At 40.1% G+C, this 16,954-nt stretch overlaps 2 protein-coding genes across 6 annotated transcripts; both read left to right on the forward strand.

Annotated features, from left to right (window-relative positions):
* Positions 1 to 8,932, forward strand: LOC135581619 (uncharacterized). Of its 3 annotated transcripts, XR_010502385.1 has the most exons (8): positions 1 to 284; positions 786 to 852; positions 3,456 to 3,504; positions 5,787 to 5,831; positions 6,969 to 7,075; positions 7,254 to 7,327; positions 7,418 to 7,466; positions 7,631 to 8,932. XR_010502385.1 is itself a non-coding variant. In XM_065175103.1 (6 exons), the coding sequence occupies exons 1-5, from the start codon at positions 27 to 29 to the stop codon at positions 7,033 to 7,035; spliced, it is 486 nt and encodes a 161-aa protein (XP_065031175.1). In that variant the 5' UTR covers positions 1 to 26; the 3' UTR covers positions 7,036 to 7,075; positions 7,254 to 7,416. The 3 variants fall into 3 exon arrangements, 2 of the variants coding, with proteins under 2 accessions (XP_065031175.1, XP_065031176.1); XM_065175103.1 differs by lacking the exons at positions 7,418 to 7,466; positions 7,631 to 8,932 and having other exon boundaries at positions 7,254 to 7,416; XM_065175104.1 differs by lacking the exons at positions 7,254 to 7,327; positions 7,418 to 7,466; positions 7,631 to 8,932 and having other exon boundaries at positions 6,973 to 7,075.
* A 1,330-nt stretch (positions 8,933 to 10,262) lies between these two features.
* LOC135581627 (transcription factor EGL1-like) lies at positions 10,263 to 14,531 on the forward strand. 3 transcript variants are annotated; one of them, XM_065175100.1, is made up of 10 exons: positions 10,263 to 10,393; positions 11,130 to 11,427; positions 11,538 to 11,798; positions 11,929 to 12,183; positions 12,332 to 12,428; positions 12,554 to 12,568; positions 12,658 to 12,714; positions 12,803 to 13,687; positions 13,753 to 14,181; positions 14,269 to 14,531. In XM_065175100.1, the coding sequence occupies exons 3-10, from the start codon at positions 11,662 to 11,664 to the stop codon at positions 14,341 to 14,343; spliced, it is 1,950 nt and encodes a 649-aa protein (XP_065031172.1). In that variant the 5' UTR covers positions 10,263 to 10,393; positions 11,130 to 11,427; positions 11,538 to 11,661; the 3' UTR covers positions 14,344 to 14,531. The 3 variants fall into 3 exon arrangements, with proteins under 3 accessions (XP_065031172.1, XP_065031174.1, XP_065031173.1); XM_065175102.1 differs by lacking the exon at positions 10,263 to 10,393 and adding an exon at positions 10,786 to 10,895; XM_065175101.1 differs by lacking the exon at positions 10,263 to 10,393 and adding an exon at positions 10,798 to 10,870.
* The last annotated feature ends 2,423 nt before the right edge of the window (positions 14,532 to 16,954 follow it).

Genomic DNA, 16,954 nt, shown 5'->3' on the forward strand with positions numbered 1-16,954 from the left:
TCCCTACCTTACCAGACTCCGTTGCGATGGAAGGAGATGGAGCAGCAGCAGAAAAAGCACCGGCGGCAGACGCCGTCGCCACGAGCCAAGAGGAACCAACTCCGTCTTCCTCTTCCTCCACCAAGAGCCCTTTCGACCCCTGCATCTCGGCAGCGGCGCCGGCGCCGGCGGCGACGTCACCCGGCGAGATCCTCCGAGCGCTGCAAGTGGTGGAGAGGGATTCCGTCGCCATCGCCGAGAGCTACGCCTCCCTCTTCTCCTCTCTCCGCATCGCTCTCTCCGAGGTCTCGCAACCCTCGTTCGCTTCCTCTTTCGATCAATCAGCCTTTTCCTGGATTGCGTACCCTCCGTGATCAAGAATATCGTGTCTTGCTGTTTGCTGTTAGCTTCACGTTTTGGGTCTTTCATGTCGAGTGAGCTCTATTCTGTTCCATGTTAATATTTCCCTTCTCATCGGGCTTCCATGTAATTCGCGTGGTTGATTCACCTTACCTGCTACAAGTAGTGAAGAACTTCTAATAATTAGGGCACAGCGATTCACATATGCTTATCTGAGCATTTCCTTTTAGGTCGGTCGGCATTTGTGCACCTGAAATTGTAGCATAGGAGTTCTATTTATCTAATCTGTCATCCAATTTCCCATTACACTTGTATAGAAATTAATAGGATAAACGATTATGGTGTTCCATAAGTTTTGATTATTTTGTTGTTTCCTAATCAACCTACTAGACTTGTTGGTTCACTCAGTGGAAGTTTTTCTCCCTAACAGCATGTACCATCTGCAGGTCACTAGTACTTCACTTGAAAACATGCAATGCTTCAATGATGTCGTTGGCCGCCTACAAGAATCTGGTAATCCTAGTATGCAAATCAGTTCATTCTAAATTTTGTTAAGTATTTAGTCCTTTAACCAGCTTATTATAAGAATCTTTTGGATGATTACTTCATAAATGTGCCTAGTTTGAGCTGGTATCATCAGTTTCTTGCTCATTTTATGTAATGATCTGATTAGGTAACGAAAAAGGGTATCTTCCTATGGAAATTGCCTTGTACTTGTGGTATTATATTAGTTTGTATTGGTCAATATGGATATCTAGCAGACTGGAGAGGACGGGAAACATAAATATTTTTCTCCATAGATGATTTTGGATATGTTTGTATGCACTTATGAGATATTGAAATTCAAATTGTCACTTTAAAATATTTGGTTCTTGATTGCAACTTTCTCACATGGCCAAAGTATTGTAATTTCACCTCATGGTCAATTTCAATGGATGCCAATAATTGAGTTGTTAGTTTTAAGGCTTTGTTCTGAGTCACTTCTTACTCTTAGTGATAGGTTTGGGTATATTGTGAATCTTATAAGGCTTTGTTATTCATCTAAATAATGAAGAATGATGCACTCATGAGCCAAAAGGCTTTGTTAGTATAACATTGCCAGCTCTCGATATTAGTTATCCTGGGAAATTTCTGGATGACATCATCACATTAGTGGAATGCAAGTTCTCTACAGAATGTACCCTTCAGTTTCCACGAACCTCTATAGAATGTTGTTTTCAGTTAACCCGAGAGGGAAATATATGAGCTGATTATCTATCTGGTTGGATGATGTTTGCATTTTGCACTAGGTGAACTTTGGCATGCCATTTTCGTCTTCTACAACTAGATATTATATTTGTTAAGAGCGAGTGTTTTTCTTCAATTTAGGGTGTCGAATTATCCCTTCAGCAGAGTTCATTCATGTAACTTGGTTTCCCTTCTCTCCTAACACTGGCATGGAATTTGCAGAAGTTTTACCATCTTATGCCTATGAACCAGTGAGACAGCAGCCAAACTTGCGGCTGTCTTGCCCTTGGAATCCCTGGGACACAGTTGTTGAAATTTCTGGAACCCAAGATATTTTCCTGACATAAAATGAAGCCAGTATGTCAGTCTTTGACTTTAGATGCTCCAGGCTAGAGTCATTTTCAACCTTCTGATTCAGCTGAAACAAGTGTTATGTCATTGTGACGAAGAGATGGTGTTTGTTTCCCAGCCTGGTAGATCGAGGCTTATGAATGAGATGAGATCCTTTTCAAACCATTGGCCGGTCCACTCAGGATGTTTAGAGTGTGGACAATCTGGTAGTCTGAGGAATCTAACTGTATAGTTATTGAAGATTTTGAAATTTTATTTTGAAGGTAAAGGTCATGTTTGCTTTCTGGTCAAGTTATCGAGCACCATGACAAACTTGGTATGTGCACTGTCTCCACTTTGTGAACATGATGGAGAGGTTACATAATTGGTGATCTTTGTTACAGGGTTTGGCTCGTTGACATGGTGGACTGGTTACTCTTGTTTTGGCTGTTTGAATAAATATATCTGCCTTTCTGGCTTGCAAAATTATTCCACACATATTCTATGATAGCTTCCAGATCAGTCAATTAAGTCAGACCTGCTTAAAGATGAGTTGTTAGTATACACTACACAGAAAAACAATGATAACGTTGAAAAGAGCTTGGAGGATTGTCATTTGCAGAACTCATTCCGTTTTCCTAGTATAGGCAAAAACAATCCACATACCAAACCTTTAATTTCAGGGAAGATTCCCAATGCCTTGACTTGATATGATAAAGGAGAAGGTAACTGTTCGGGGACATGTGATTTAATGAAATTCTTTTAGTACTACTTGCTCGATATCTGAATAAAAAAAAATTCCCTATAATGCAATGTACCTCTGGTGCCAAGAAACAACTGACATTTGACCAGAAAATGATTTAAGAATGCCTTGAAACGTATAGGCTGAGTCAAGTAGCAAGACGGATAGGTCTGCAGATTATTTTCAGTATCATGTCTAAAAAAGATGATAGCCTGTTGCACAGGGCTCCAACCAATCTCAGAGCTAGGGAGGGTCACCATTCCTAACCCCATCTATATGCATTAAGACTATCCTGACTTTGAACCCTCAACATGAAGGTCACAATGGAGCAAACTGTGCTACCAAGGCCTGTTGTAGCAGTATTATATCTGTGTTTATGTATACCGGATAGGAAGAGTGTGGTCACTAGCCAGACTCATATACCCCTTTGGTCAGTTTGACTTCATTTTTACCATAGTGCTGAATCTTGTACTTACTTTCTCTTGCAAATTTTTTTGAGTTATTGTTAGTTGTAACAAAATGTTCTATTTCTGATATACACATATAATATCTTTCAAGGTATTGTAGTTGGAACATCCTTTAGTCTCTTTTCTAGGATGCGCTAGACTCATTGGTCAAGTTCACAATTGCTCAAAAGCTGAATTGTGAATAATTTTAAGATTAACATTCGTGTTAGGAAAGAAACTTGTGGAAATACTAGTAATGCCAGATATAAGTAACTATTTTGTCTTACAGATTATACCAAGAACCATTATATAATTCTTCCATGAATAAGAACTTGGCCAAGGATTTCTTACTCTTGCTGATTCTTTTGCAGCTCTTGATGCCGCAACAAAGGGAAATCGGTACATAAATTCCTGCCTAAGGTGCTGTCTTGTTAGTGACTTGACCTGTTCTTTTTTGTTGATTAAACTTTTGAGACCTTTGATCAACTCGGTCTATTTTCCTTTTTTCAATCCCATAGTTTCCATAAATAACTCTGTTCTGTTTGTGTATTGATATCTCTAACAATGCATGTTTTGTCTTTCTGTCAATATACTTGTATCAGTTGTGCAATTGTTATTTAATGATATGCTTTATTTTCAGGTGATTAAATTTCTTCCGTAATTTTGGCAACAAGAGTTTCTCTTTGGGGTGTTGATTTTCCATTATTATTATTTGGGTTGTTAGTGTGTTCTGGTAGGAGTTCTCATGTTACATGTAGTTACATATATCACTGCATTTAAGAATGTCATTTGATAATCTGCTTCTTTGATGTAGGACAAGAAGAGGAAAGGATTTTTTAAGGGATTTAGGCTTCTATAAATATGAGAGTAAACAAAGGATCTACTGGATATTTCAATTTAAATTATGAATTTGTAAGGAAAGTGGGTATAAACAGGACTAATGTTTTGGAAAATTGATAATTTAGCAATAATAACTATAGGGAAATGTAAAGGAGAACAAATAGGTGGATTATAAGAGAGAAGAAGATACCTAGAGTCTCATGGGTGTTGAGAGTCACACCAAGTGGTTTTAGTTGCATCACAAGTTCACAACACCACCTCACAAATCATACATGAGAAAAAAATTGTAAGTCTAGTAGTTTTAAAAAACTTCAAACTACACCATCAATCTTAGCTTTTGATAGGTAATGGTCGGATGTTGACCATTACTAACCGTTTCAAACCCTGTATCGCCCAATACAGGATCATGTAACATGTACCATCTGGTACACTGGTATGGTGAACCCTGCTACCATATCATATGACCACAATGATTGTCCAATAGATAGTCATGATAAGTTCTCTGGTCTGCAGCCATAGGCTGTCTTCAATTGCATCTGACTGATGTTTCCTTTTTCCTGTAATCCTGCACAATTGATCAGTAGTCCAGATCTATCGAAAGCATCGTCCCTCTTTTTTCTGATATATCTAAAACTCCTTTTTTTAATTTGATCGCTAAAATTTGTAGTTATTTTTATTATTCCTTTCACATAAGGTTGCAGCTAATTGATTCTCTTAGAATCCTGATTGAACAGGGTTTGTGTGTGATGAATGTCTTTGCTTTTAGGCCATCCACTCAAAGTATATGCTCTCAGTTAGACTTTTCTTCCCATATCAGTTCAGTGTCTAAATTTACCAGAATTTAAGTCTTCTTAAAAGGAAAAAAATATTGGATTCTATGATATTTTATAGCTTCAGTAACATGCTATGACTATTGTTAAATTACATTTGCAACATCTCCGTGGCTACACTTCTTAATGATGCTCCACCACTGCTCTATCATTGTGAATTATGGTTGACAAAGACCTTTCCTTTATTTTCTCTGATACTAAGATTATGTGATGCATAGAAGAGTTTGTCTTGACATCGTTACTTTATTTTTCCTTGAACAAGTACTTCACCACATTAAGCTTGCTAATTGTGGTTGGTTAAGATCCCCCATACTATGCCACCCCCACAACCCCACCTCCTCTAGCATCAGCATTGATAAGAGTGGTGGGAATCAAATAACTACCGTCTCCTCTTCTTCTTTATCCACTTCTTTTGGTTTTTCTTGTTTATCTTTAAAAGAAAGGGTACAATATTCTTTGTATTCCCTGAGCGATGTTGGATTGGTCAGTAATGGGCAGACTTGGTTGAAACTGGATGATCACAAATCCAGATAGGATTTCATTGGGCCATCCAGCGACTTGTGTGTATATATACCCATATATATATATGTAGATGCATGTATGCACTATGCAATACAGCCATAATGTTCGATACTTAATTTGTGGTTGCAAGAGTGTCTTCCTAGGTAATGCTTGATTGACTGACTAGATTAGGATGCTTTAATAATATGATTTGAGATTTTTCTGCTAAGATTCTAGTTTTTGCGTGTTCAGCAGACAATCTGCACTTTTCTTGAACTTGAGCTCTGTCAATTTTAACTATGTGCTTTATTTTTTTGTTTTCTTTTATTTGGGCTTTTTTGTTCCAAAATACGTTCTAGACATATTTTCTCCTCAAAAGTTAAGGAGATAAAACATTTTTCTGGTTCTACCAGTGTATCTTCTGTCCAACAACATGGGTTTCAATCCAATAAGAGGAAACTTCCTTTCAATTACTTGGCCTTTTTTACTATGTCAAAATTGCTTGGTAAGGTGCTGTGTTGATTTCTGCAGATTGAATGAGGAAATGAAAAGCTTGGAAAGTCTGGTTCTGCAGTTGTATCCTTTGAGTTTTCTTCTCTGTTTATATTCCAGAAAACAATCTTTTAATCAAATTCTGACATTGTAGAAAGCTGATGTTTTCATTTTCTATTAGTAAAGTTGAATTATAAGGTGCTGGGTTTATGTTTGATGAAGCATTATGGTATGTGCCTTCTGACTTACTATGTGGTCATTCATTTCTCTTCTGTCTTACCGAAAACAGGATATGGATATGAGATCAGAAAATGGATTCCCAACTATTTATATTAGTTACAGTAATCATTGCTTTATAATTACTGTTGAAAATTATTTATCAAGAAGTCAAGTTATATTTATGTTATTGAAAATGATCAGTATGATAAAAGACTGATGCTTTAAGTTGCCACTGGAATGACTAAATATTTAGATGATTGTTGTATTGCAGTAGAATCTATTTGACTTGTAATCAGACTATCAGTGGTCAGTAAATATCATTTCAAGATGTTTGGATCCTTATTTTACTTGTGAAATCTAATTATATAGAGCTGCTTGTACATATAAATGCCAGAATCTGATCAAATGTTTTGAAATCTTGCAAATAAACTGTGCAGCCATAAAGATGTAGATTCAAGCGACTCCAGATTGATTCACAACTAAACTTCAAATAGCCTGTAAGGTTGCTTGATGATTTAGAAAGAAATAATGAACAACCCCATGGTCTTCTTACTTTCTAGGATTTTAATCCTTGAATTCTTGACTCCTTGATAACAATCTGATTCATGTTACTTGCTAAATAAGAGGCTCAGAATGTCAAAATGATGAGCCTTATGGTCACAGGTTCCAAGTTTTTGTTTCACCAAAAGTAAAGTTTTTTTACTTCATCATGGTTTCAGAAACAACTCAAATGTTCCCTGGAAAATTAAACAAATGATATGTATATATTTCATGCCATGTATTTTTTTGAGTGTGTAATTTAAAGGCTCGCGTATACTTAGGTTCACTTGAAATACTTCTCATACACCAGGGGAGAATCTCTGACATGCAGGTGGTTGAATAAGTTAACCAATCCAAAATAAATGGGAATAAATAATTGAGAATGAAGCCTTTTTCTTGTATATGTATGTGCTTTTGTATATCTGTTCATATCTTTAATTGGTTTCTTAATACATGTGGAAGAAAGATATTAAGGAAGAACGTGGACAATCTGGATGTGGCTGTAAACCGAGTACTCCGACTTCCCTGAGTCGGCACCATCTGCGAGCATTTGAAGATGAGTTTTATAGGTAAGCTAATATTCTTATACGAGAAGAACTGAGATGTCTTTGATCTGGAAAAATAATATTCACGATTTCATCAGACATGCTTTATTATTATTATTATTGTTGTTGATTTCATTGAAGTGGTGTTTTCAATACTTTGTTCAACATAGTCTCATGATTTCCCATGTTGCATTTGATGCAGAAGCCTGAAAGATGCTGTGATGGAAGTACATAAGAAGGATATAATGAATTGCAGCTCCTGAAACCAAACGAGTGGTTGTATTATCTATACATTCTGAAGCTTCGGATCAGTCTATTGTTACTCTATTTATCACCTAATGATTGATTTCCCATTTATTTTGATAGCTCCTGGCGCTTCCTCGGCTAAGATCGTTGTTCAAGTACATCGACTTAGGTCAGAGACATCTTTCTCTTTTATTCCCGCATTGATAGTGCAATAACGTTCATAACATGCTTAGCAACCAAAATTTAACATAAAAGAGAAAAATTTTCAATCAAGTGTTTGAATAAAAATGAAAATAATACGCGATCCATTTGTGATCGTGGTACCACTTGTAGGACTGGACAAATCTCCACTCGACCACCAATAGTGCCAGCCTGAGCCAGAGAGGACACTGCAGGGAGATCTCCTCTGGCGACACAAGTTGACGACGTTTCATCTCAGTCAGTGCATGCACTTCATCGTCCCGGCTGTGCATCAGGGTCGTGTATTGACCGGTAGGTAGATAGATAGCAGCCTGCTTGTGAGGTGTAGGATCCAAGAAAACAAACAAAGCAATACAAGTTGCAAAAGTCCAAATAAAAAAGAGACAGCACTAAATTATATATCACCTACTGATAAGACACCCATGAAAAGGACATCTAAAGATCACCATCATTGATATTGCTACAAAGGAACAATAGGTCATCACCCACCACTTTGAAACGACCAACCATTCTCATGCTATGCCATTCCCTTTCTACACCACTGCTACTTTATCCATCACATGGCAGAACACTTGGAATGACATTTTCAATATGACATGGCCACGTGAAGGGGGCATGGATTATAGGCATTGCTGACAACTTAATTCTCAGGAATCTTAACCTACAAATTGTGGTCCCTCGTAAGCTAATTATGCATACTACGTGGAGTCATTACCTCTAGCAGTATTCTTCGGCCATTTGTCTCTCTGTGATTGGCCTTTCGAACATAGTTTACTTGGATTGGCGTGACAATAATGCTGCAGCGTAATGGAACCGAAAGGCCCCTTCAATGATCTGACTTGGATATGGACCATACGGCAATAATGCTGTTCCCTGTTGTGGGGCTATACAAAGGACTGTGAGGACGTTCACCAGTGACAGTGCACTGCCATTCTCCTGTCTCAGTAAAATTGTTGCACACAGGTAGAATGTAACCTGGCTTTTAGCTCGTCTTGTTTTCTGATACAAGATTCTCTAGGGGATTGTCTGCATGTAGCCGCTCCATCGTTACAGTTGTTGCAGGTTCAAACACAACGTAGTTTTCTTGATGTCTGCAAGTGAAAGTGACATGGTAGCTTTGACCACTGGACCGCTTCACTGAACTTTCATATTGGAGGAGATACAAGTGTCGTTTAAGAGGGTTTAGGAATGGAGTCCATAGTGCAAGTTGAAGTTTCGTACTGGTAGAACTGGACCGCCAATACATGTGAAGAACTGTTGCATTAAAGGGCTGCTGAGGGAAGATAAAAGAGACGTACAAGTGACTACGTTACGACTCCATCGCATGTGATTGATTTGAGTCAGTGGTCCTTCTGCGGTACCATTGTACGTACTGATCATTTGTTGTTTGACATGCTTTACAAACATTTTTGATTCATGTACTGCAACTTAATGGTCTTACATAAAAATAGGTGCATTGATCAAAATAATATTTTTTTGTCCAAGAGGAAAGATAAGTGTTTGGGAGGACTATGAAGGTAATGTTGAGATAGATGGCTTTATTTTTAGCCATGATCTTTGGGATTGAGCTTACTCCTCTCTCTAGTCAACAGAAAGAACAGTCAAACACTATAAGTAGTTGCTAGTTTGGATCATTAATTTCATAGAAGAATAAGAAACCTAGGATTATAACATCTGAATGTCCCATTTCATCTCGATTATCTACTCGACATGACCACAGAGTCCCTGACATGTGATGTGATCGATGGTGCAGCTTGATGCCAAATGAGTGAGAAAGATGCGTCGCTCCTCCGATTCCAACACTTGGTGCGAATGGCAAAGATTCTTTACCTCACCCAGCAGTAAGAAAGTAAATCCACAGGACATGCAAGTTGGACATGCAGTGTAGATTTGTCTCCGCATGAAGACGCAAGTAAGTCGTCGCCATCTTCTTCTCACGGAGAGGCAACCGTTGGACTGGTATGATCCGATCGTTCCTCCTCGAAGACGATGGCGTGGAAGATCTGACGACAGGAGATGGTCCATGTGAGGGAGCTCAGTGCCGCATGCTGGTCACATCCACATCAACTCACTTCTCTCTCGGTGGAGGCCCCTCCTCGTCTTCCTCCTCAAGGAGTTGTCACTGTTGCTACTGCTGCTGCTCCACTGTTTGGCGTTGGGAACCCAAAGCCAAACTTTACCACCACTGTGAAGTGTCGGATTAGGATGATGACGTTCTCACGGGGATCGTGGGATCACTATTTCTAATGGTTTATCAACCTAAAAGCTTCTGAAACCGCTACCAGATACCTCTTTCTGCTTGCAAGAAAGAATACCCTGTATTGACCCTTCGCATACACACATTGATGCATACCTTATGCACTCTTAGATATGACTTTGCAAAGGTAAATTTATGGGTTTTATGGAATCTTGCTATAAAGGAATCAAGTTCGACTATATCATTCTGCAAGTTTGTGTTACACAGCATTAAATACTAGAGGTAAAGTCTTTTTTAGGTTAGCATATCTTGTAGCCACACTCCTGGATTATTGAGACCCAAAAAGGAATGCTTAGTGAGCTTCTTACTTGATGACATAATCCTAGTGATGAGGGAACAAGTATCAGCTAACCTGTGTGCCACCATTTGCAAAAGGATAAGAGCATGAAAGCATGACTGTAACCTGCAATGATCAAAGGGTGCAGTGTCTCACAATGATTAAAGGTAAAAAGAAGTCCATGTGCAACATTTAGAACTTGTCTTGGAATCCGCAATATCCAACCCTGAGGAGGAGCAGCAGACTGACAATAATATATTCTTGCAGGAAGGGGCCTGCTGCATGCTGATGCACGCAGTTCCTGTGGTGAATGGATGAAGGTGCACACTCCGATAGTTCCAGCTAACATTGTTTCCAGCAGGTGAGCTCCACACTCCTTTCTTCCTCGGTAGAGAGAGAGAGAGAGAGAGAGGAGAAGGTCATTTGAAATGCTAATAATCTTTTCGAGTCTATTAACAACATTCTTATAGTGAGCTCATAAACTGTATGTAAGCCAAATGTCACGAGTGTACCATCCTAATCAATTCTAGCATAATCGTGCACCTCTCCTCCTCCAACTTGTTCTGCTACAAAAGTAATAGAAAATTTAGGAATGGCTGTTCTATTTGTTGCATCTGTTGTATTTTTGATAGATGTTGTTGCATCTGTCGGCTGTGCAGTGTTCTCTACAGGAATTTTTGCTGCAAGTTGTGATCCAATTCGTAAAAGTACCTCAATCATGCCCTCTCTCTCTCTCTCTCTCTCTCTCTCTCTTATACAAACATAGAGAGGGGTTTGTTTTATTTGTTGTGCTCTCCCGTGTTCTCTGTCCGGTCTGCTTGCCCTTCAATCCCAAAAGGTAAGAGGAATCCTCAGAACGAAAGGTAAAGAGCCACTAAGAGAAGCTTTTACATTAGGTTGGTCCTTGTGGTTTTTGCTTGGTTTGCAAACCCATTAATGATGTACTGGTGTGCTTGTCCGAGCTGCTTATGGTTTGTAAGAGGATTCACAGCAAAGCCAATGTCTCAGAGAGAGCTAGAGAAGATATCAAACACAGTGTCTATCAGAATCTTCTTTGGACATTCTGACGTTTTAGTCTCTTCTCATACCTGATACAGATTTACCTTCCCCTCCTCCGGAGCCTCCCGCTGCTTGCACGAGGCCATGAGATAAAACGTGACCTCTCCTTGGCTCCTTTCAAACGTCCTGCCGTCTGCTCCCCGCAGAATCTGCTTGTTTGTCTTCCGTCAATTTTGTTTGGGACGCATGAGAGACTGTTGGGTGGACTCTAGTGTTTAGCTCAACCAAGATGACAGTGGTTTCTTGTCTTCCCTGGACGACGATAGCAGCCAATTTCTTCTCCTTTTGAGAGCGACGAGCCTCAGTCGTGCCAGAGAAAGAAGACAACTATACTATGTATGATTTCTCTTTCAGATTAAGCTCCACAAACCTGCTTGTTAAGCTCAGAGCCCCTCGGCTTCCGTCATTGTCACTGACCTGACTAGTGAAGGTTTCTCGATTTCTAGCTCCATGATAGAAGGAGATCCTCCCTCTCACTGGGCTCGAAAACATGGCGTGGAGAAAGCAGCGCTTGCTCTGAGGTGATAGTACTTGGTGGCCTTTGTTGGTGTGCTAGACGGAGATCAGGTGATGTGTAGAGCAATGGACGTAGGTACCATCCATGAAGCGTTGTCGCCGAAGCACCTCAGGAAGCAGCTCGCTGCCACAGTTAGGGAGATCCAGTGGAGCTATGCAATCTTTTGGTCTCCCTCCACGGGTCAACCAGGGTAAGGAAACTGCTCCAACTCGCTGGTGACACGCTCGAACAATTCTACTGTCTTTGTTCGATGACTGCCTTTTGGTTCCGACTGTGTTCTTCGAGGATAGTACTCCAAATCTCTCTGCATCTTCTCTCAGTGTCTTGGCGTGGTCCGACGGGTACTACAATGGTGATATAAAAACGAGGAAGATGACTCAGCCAATGGAACTTAAAGCCGATCAAATGGGCCTTCAGAGGAGTAAGCAACTGAGAGAATTGTATGGATCGCTTTCTGCGGGAGATAACAATCAGCAGACCAGAAGGCCTTCTGCTTCACTGTCTCCTGAAGATTTGACTGATGCAGAGTGGTATTACTTGGTTTGCATGACCTTCACATTCACTCCGGGACAAGGGTACAGTCTCTTTCTCTCTGCCATTAGTTCTTTGAGCTCATGTTCGACCGAACAGAGTTCATAGCATAAGAAGGTGTAAAAGTGAGCGGAAGCATTCTTATCTGCTATGTTAGATGTTGATGTCAATATCATTCTGCTGCTATTTCAGATTGCCCGGTAAAGCCTTCGCGACCAATCAGCACATCTGGTTGAACAACGCTCAATTCGCGGATAGCAAGATCTTTTCGCGCTCTCTTCTAGCAAAGGTAGATTCCATAGACCTTATTTAGGCTCTCCGAGGTCAACTCTATGATTATATTAGTCCCAACAGAAGCTAATGTTCGTCTACTTTTCATTTCTGATATGTCGGCCTCCGGCATGGATCATTCAGAGTGCATCTATTCAGGTAGGATCGTGGTCTTGGTTTCCAGTTGATCTCTATGTATCTGTGTCGATTTCACATTCGCATCTGCTCCCGTTTCGCTCCTTCTGCAGACTCTGGTTTGCATCCCCTTCGCCGGCGGCGTATTGGAGCTCGGAACAACCGAAAAGGTGAGTTCAATCGATCGGTTGTTCCTCTCTTCGAGCTAGACTTCTCGTACAGCTACGTCTCAATTAATTTGATGTCGCTTATTCCAAGGTTTTGGAGGATCCTGCTCTCATCAAGCAAATCTCAAGTTTCTTCCGGGAGATGCCGAATCCGGTTGGCTCCGAGAAATCGGCATCCAGTCCGCAAATGACTGAGAACGATGAAGACATCCTGTGCCCCAGTCTCGATAATGATGTGGACAGTTCTATGGCTTTGGAAGAGCACGATCTGATGAGTGGTCGTCAAGCGGCGTCGGAGAACGATCCAACGCATCTTCCGTTTGGTCTTGGTTCATATGCTGCAGCTGCTGAACACGCACAACCGGTCCAAGACAAGGTTGAGGAACCAGAAATAGTTTCTCCTGATGACAGTTCGAATGTGTACTGCCTCAATCAGCCGCGCGAAGATTCATTCGGGACCGATGGATTGACCGGCATATCTCGGACTCAGAATCCATGGCTTGGAGCTTTGAACTCGAATGAGTGCCTCCCGATGCCATGTGTCGGTGCCCAAAGAGTTGTCACTTCCGCGAAGAAGGAAATCGTAAGCAATCAGATGCTTGATGGCATAGAAGAGGGCAACTGCAGCAAGCATAATTCGCTGGAAATCGACGGCGACGGCTCGCGTTATGCCAAGACGGTAGCAGTCATCTTAAGGAACTCGAAGCCAGTTTTGTTCTTCCTGACAATTTCTCGTGAATCCAGTTTTGTTGTCTGGAGAAGAGGTTTGAGCACTCCAAAGCCATTCACTGGCACGCCTCAGACTCTGCTGAAGAAGATTTTGATGGATAGAAGATGGTTGCACGGCGGTCACATGGAGAAAGCTTGGAGACCAGAAGGAGAGTCTGGTGGAAGCTATTTATTGTCCGAGATGAGAAGGGAGAAGCTGAACGAGAAGTTTGTGGTTCTGAGATCATTGATTCCTTCTATCAGCAAGGTAATCGGACCTGTTTCTTCTGGCTTATCTGCGTTCTCTCATAGTGCTGTTTCTTCCTTCATCAGGTCGACAAGGCATCCATCCTCGACGACACCACACGGTATCTGAAGCAGCTGGAGAGACGAGTGCAGGAGCTCGAATCCTGCCGGGAGACAGCAGAGCTCAGCGACAGAGACAGAAGGAAGCAGCATCCCGACGTATCAGAGAGAACATCGGACAACTACATCCACAGGGAGATCACCGACGGCAGGAAGGCGTCGGCCAACAAGAGGAAAGCACGCGACATGGACGAAGCAGAGGCCGAGCACGAGCACCACTGCGTCGAAGTCAGTGTGACGATGAAGGAGAAGGAGGTGGTGGTGAAGATGCACTGCCCATGGCGGGAGTACCTGCTGCCGGAGATCGTGGAGTCCATGAGCAACCTCCATCTGGATCCTCTGTCGGTGCAGTCGTCCACCGTCGACGGCATGCTTGCGATGACGGTGAAATCCAAGGTTTGGATCCACCCAAATCCCACACAACCAAACCGCATTCCCTGGTATCCTCTTGGGTTGCTGACATTCTTCTGGTCTTCGCTGCAGCTCCGTAGCACCACCGTGGCATCTCCGGTGATGATTAAGCGATCGCTTCAAAGAGTGATCGGCAAATGCCTGTGATGCTTTCGGTTGGTTGGTGACGACTCTCCATTGGCGGCTACCGTACGATGCGGACTTCAGGTGCCCGCTTTGAGCAATGGCAACATTAGCATGAGAACTGAAACCTGTAGTTTGAGTAAAAGCATGAATCGATGTGCCTTTTGTAGCAGACCAATTAAGATTTCAGAACTAACAATTAGCTCTGCATATATTCTATTGGGCTTTTACGTATAAACTGACATAAATCTTCCCACCGCCTCCCCTCTCTCATCAGTAAAGGAGAGGCTGAGTGGGGAAGGAAGAAGAAGAGGAATAAAGGGGAAGGAAGAGGTGAGAAAGAAAAGAAACATAAAATAAAGGATCGGGTGTGAGAGCAGAGAAGAGAAAGAAGAAACAGAGAGAGAAGAAGAAGAAGAAGGAAAAAGAAAGGGAAGCGAGAAAGGAGAGAGAGGAGGGAGATCTCGGCTGTGCGAAGATGAGAAGGGAGAAAGAAGAAGAAGAAGAAGAAAACTGAACAGAAGAGGAGGAAAGGCCTCAGCTGTGGAAAAAGGAATTAGAGGAAAATTATGGATGACTCCATTGGATATCAAATGAATTAAGTTCCATCAAAATTATATTAGGTATGGGTTTTATTGATTTATATTAATTAGATTTGTATATTAGATTATAGATTAATTAATTTTGATGTTCTTAGTTAATTTGATATCTATGTTATCAATGAAATAAAAGAAGAGAAAATTGATTGTTTTGAGAAAAATAAGGAAAAAAAATATTTACATGCCATCAGGATAAATAAATATATGATGATTTCGTCTCGTTTATTTTAAAAATATTAATATATATATTTGATATTTATAAATATATATGATTTATTTAATTTAAAAGTTAATTTATTATGTAAAAATTTAAATACTGATAGTTTGAAATTTTTTAAAGTATTTTTATGAAATTGAGATGAAAGATATGACTCTCTCAAAATAGTAATTATTATTATTTTTTCGTGATATGATAGTTGTTTGATCAGTATAAATTACTTACACTTGTAAATCATTAGCTATATTTATGCTTGAATTATGAATAGTAATAGTAGTCTTTACACTATAATATTTAAGGTTTGATATGTAACATTAACTATACCTATGATTTTATGATGAAAATATATGTAAATACATCTTGGTTTGAAAAGTATTATTAAGAAGTCATGGGAAGATATTTAAATATTTTATATTAAGAAGGTATGATTTTGAAGTGCATGCGACGTTTAAATTTTTATAGATTGTATGAGCATTAAAAAAGTATTTGATATTCATGCATATTTCGAAAGTATATATTAAATACATAAAAAATTATATTTTTTAATATTTATTTATGATAAATTTTAACTAAAATATTATTCAAGATGCTTATTGAGCTATGTTTTACTCATATAATTATCCTTTAATATTTTAAAGTTGCTCAAACAAATATGAATTAATTACTCATTGAATATTATGAAATTTTAAGGAATTATTGAATCAATTGTATGGGTGGATTGGTTGTTGATTGAGATATGTTATTAATGTCATATTTATTGATTAATTATGAACTAAATTATATAATAAATATTATATGATAGGTAAAATAATGACACTGTCAACTCACCCTATCACCTGAAGTTAACTCAACCGTAGCTAGCTAAGGGAAGACTTGCATGCATGCATTGAAGCTCGACGATATGGTACGACTTCCCCAATCCTATCTTCCAAATGAATGACATACGAAGCTATTCTCTACTTGTCCCGAATAAGCTCAAAGCCCTGACAAAGCATATCATCATAGGTGTTCTATCATGATGTTATCTTTCAAAGAACACAATCATCAGCTATCACCATCAATGATCCCTTAGTAAGATAAGGGATACCTTAACTCATCCATCGCTAGCTTCATGCCATCGATCGCTCAGGTATAAAATCCAAGCCCTCAAGCTAAACAAGAGCAAACAGACTCTATCTCAACACTCTCAAGCCTTACTGAATCCCCTCCACTTTATTGACTCAAGCATCGATAGATCGGATCAAGACATTCCCCCATATCGATCGTTTGTGTAGGATCCAAGTACATCTAAGGAGCACCTTAGAGTGATGCTAAGCGTTTTTTGAAGGTCAAGCCACATCTTGGGATGTTCTTGAACTTCCTCTAGCATACAAGTCGTACCTCGGGACAATCGTGAGTCAACCATTAGGAGCCTCCAAATGTCTCGGGAGTCCACTTACCTCCTTGGTTGCCCGCTCGAGTCATCTCGTTCGCTCCGACGTAAGCTCTTAGGATGAATTTTTATGTTTTCGATATTGAATCAGGCCGACGGTCAACAACACTAAGATAATAATATTATGTAAAAATATTTTAAATTATATTTTTATAAAAGAAATTATAGGATTACGACATTACCAGCCCGACTTTCCATCGCGTTAGGAGCGTTAAATCTCATGTACAGGCCATCGAATAACTTTTGTCTCCTTGAAGCCGCCCCCGTGGCCGAAAGGTCCATAAAAGGACAAGAAATGGACGGTTCTGATGGCGAAATGGCCGTCGGGCCCACTTCACGTCACCCATTCCACCTACCAGTCAGTAGCTGCGTCGGCCACGTTCTTTT

This window comes from Musa acuminata, chromosome BXJ3-11, assembly GCF_036884655.1.
Source record: "Musa acuminata AAA Group cultivar baxijiao chromosome BXJ3-11, Cavendish_Baxijiao_AAA, whole genome shotgun sequence".
Lineage (NCBI taxonomy): Eukaryota > Viridiplantae > Streptophyta > Magnoliopsida > Zingiberales > Musaceae > Musa > Musa acuminata.

Coding starts and splice junctions, on each gene's coding strand:
- LOC135581619 (XM_065175103.1), top strand. CDS start 27: ATGGAAGGAGATGGAGCAGCAGCAGAAAAAGCACCGGCGGCAGACGCC. Junction 285..785: donor TCCGCATCGCTCTCTCCGAG/GTCTCGCAACCC, acceptor TACCATCTGCAG/GTCACTAGTACTTCACTTGA. Junction 3,505..5,786: donor TACATAAATTCCTGCCTAAG/GTGCTGTCTTGT, acceptor TGATTTCTGCAG/ATTGAATGAGGAAATGAAAA.
- LOC135581627 (XM_065175100.1), top strand. CDS start 11,662: ATGTGTAGAGCAATGGACGTAGGTACCATCCATGAAGCGTTGTCGCCG. Junction 11,799..11,928: donor CCCTCCACGGGTCAACCAGG/GTAAGGAAACTG, acceptor ATCTTCTCTCAG/TGTCTTGGCGTGGTCCGACG. Junction 12,715..12,802: donor AGCTCGGAACAACCGAAAAG/GTGAGTTCAATC, acceptor GCTTATTCCAAG/GTTTTGGAGGATCCTGCTCT.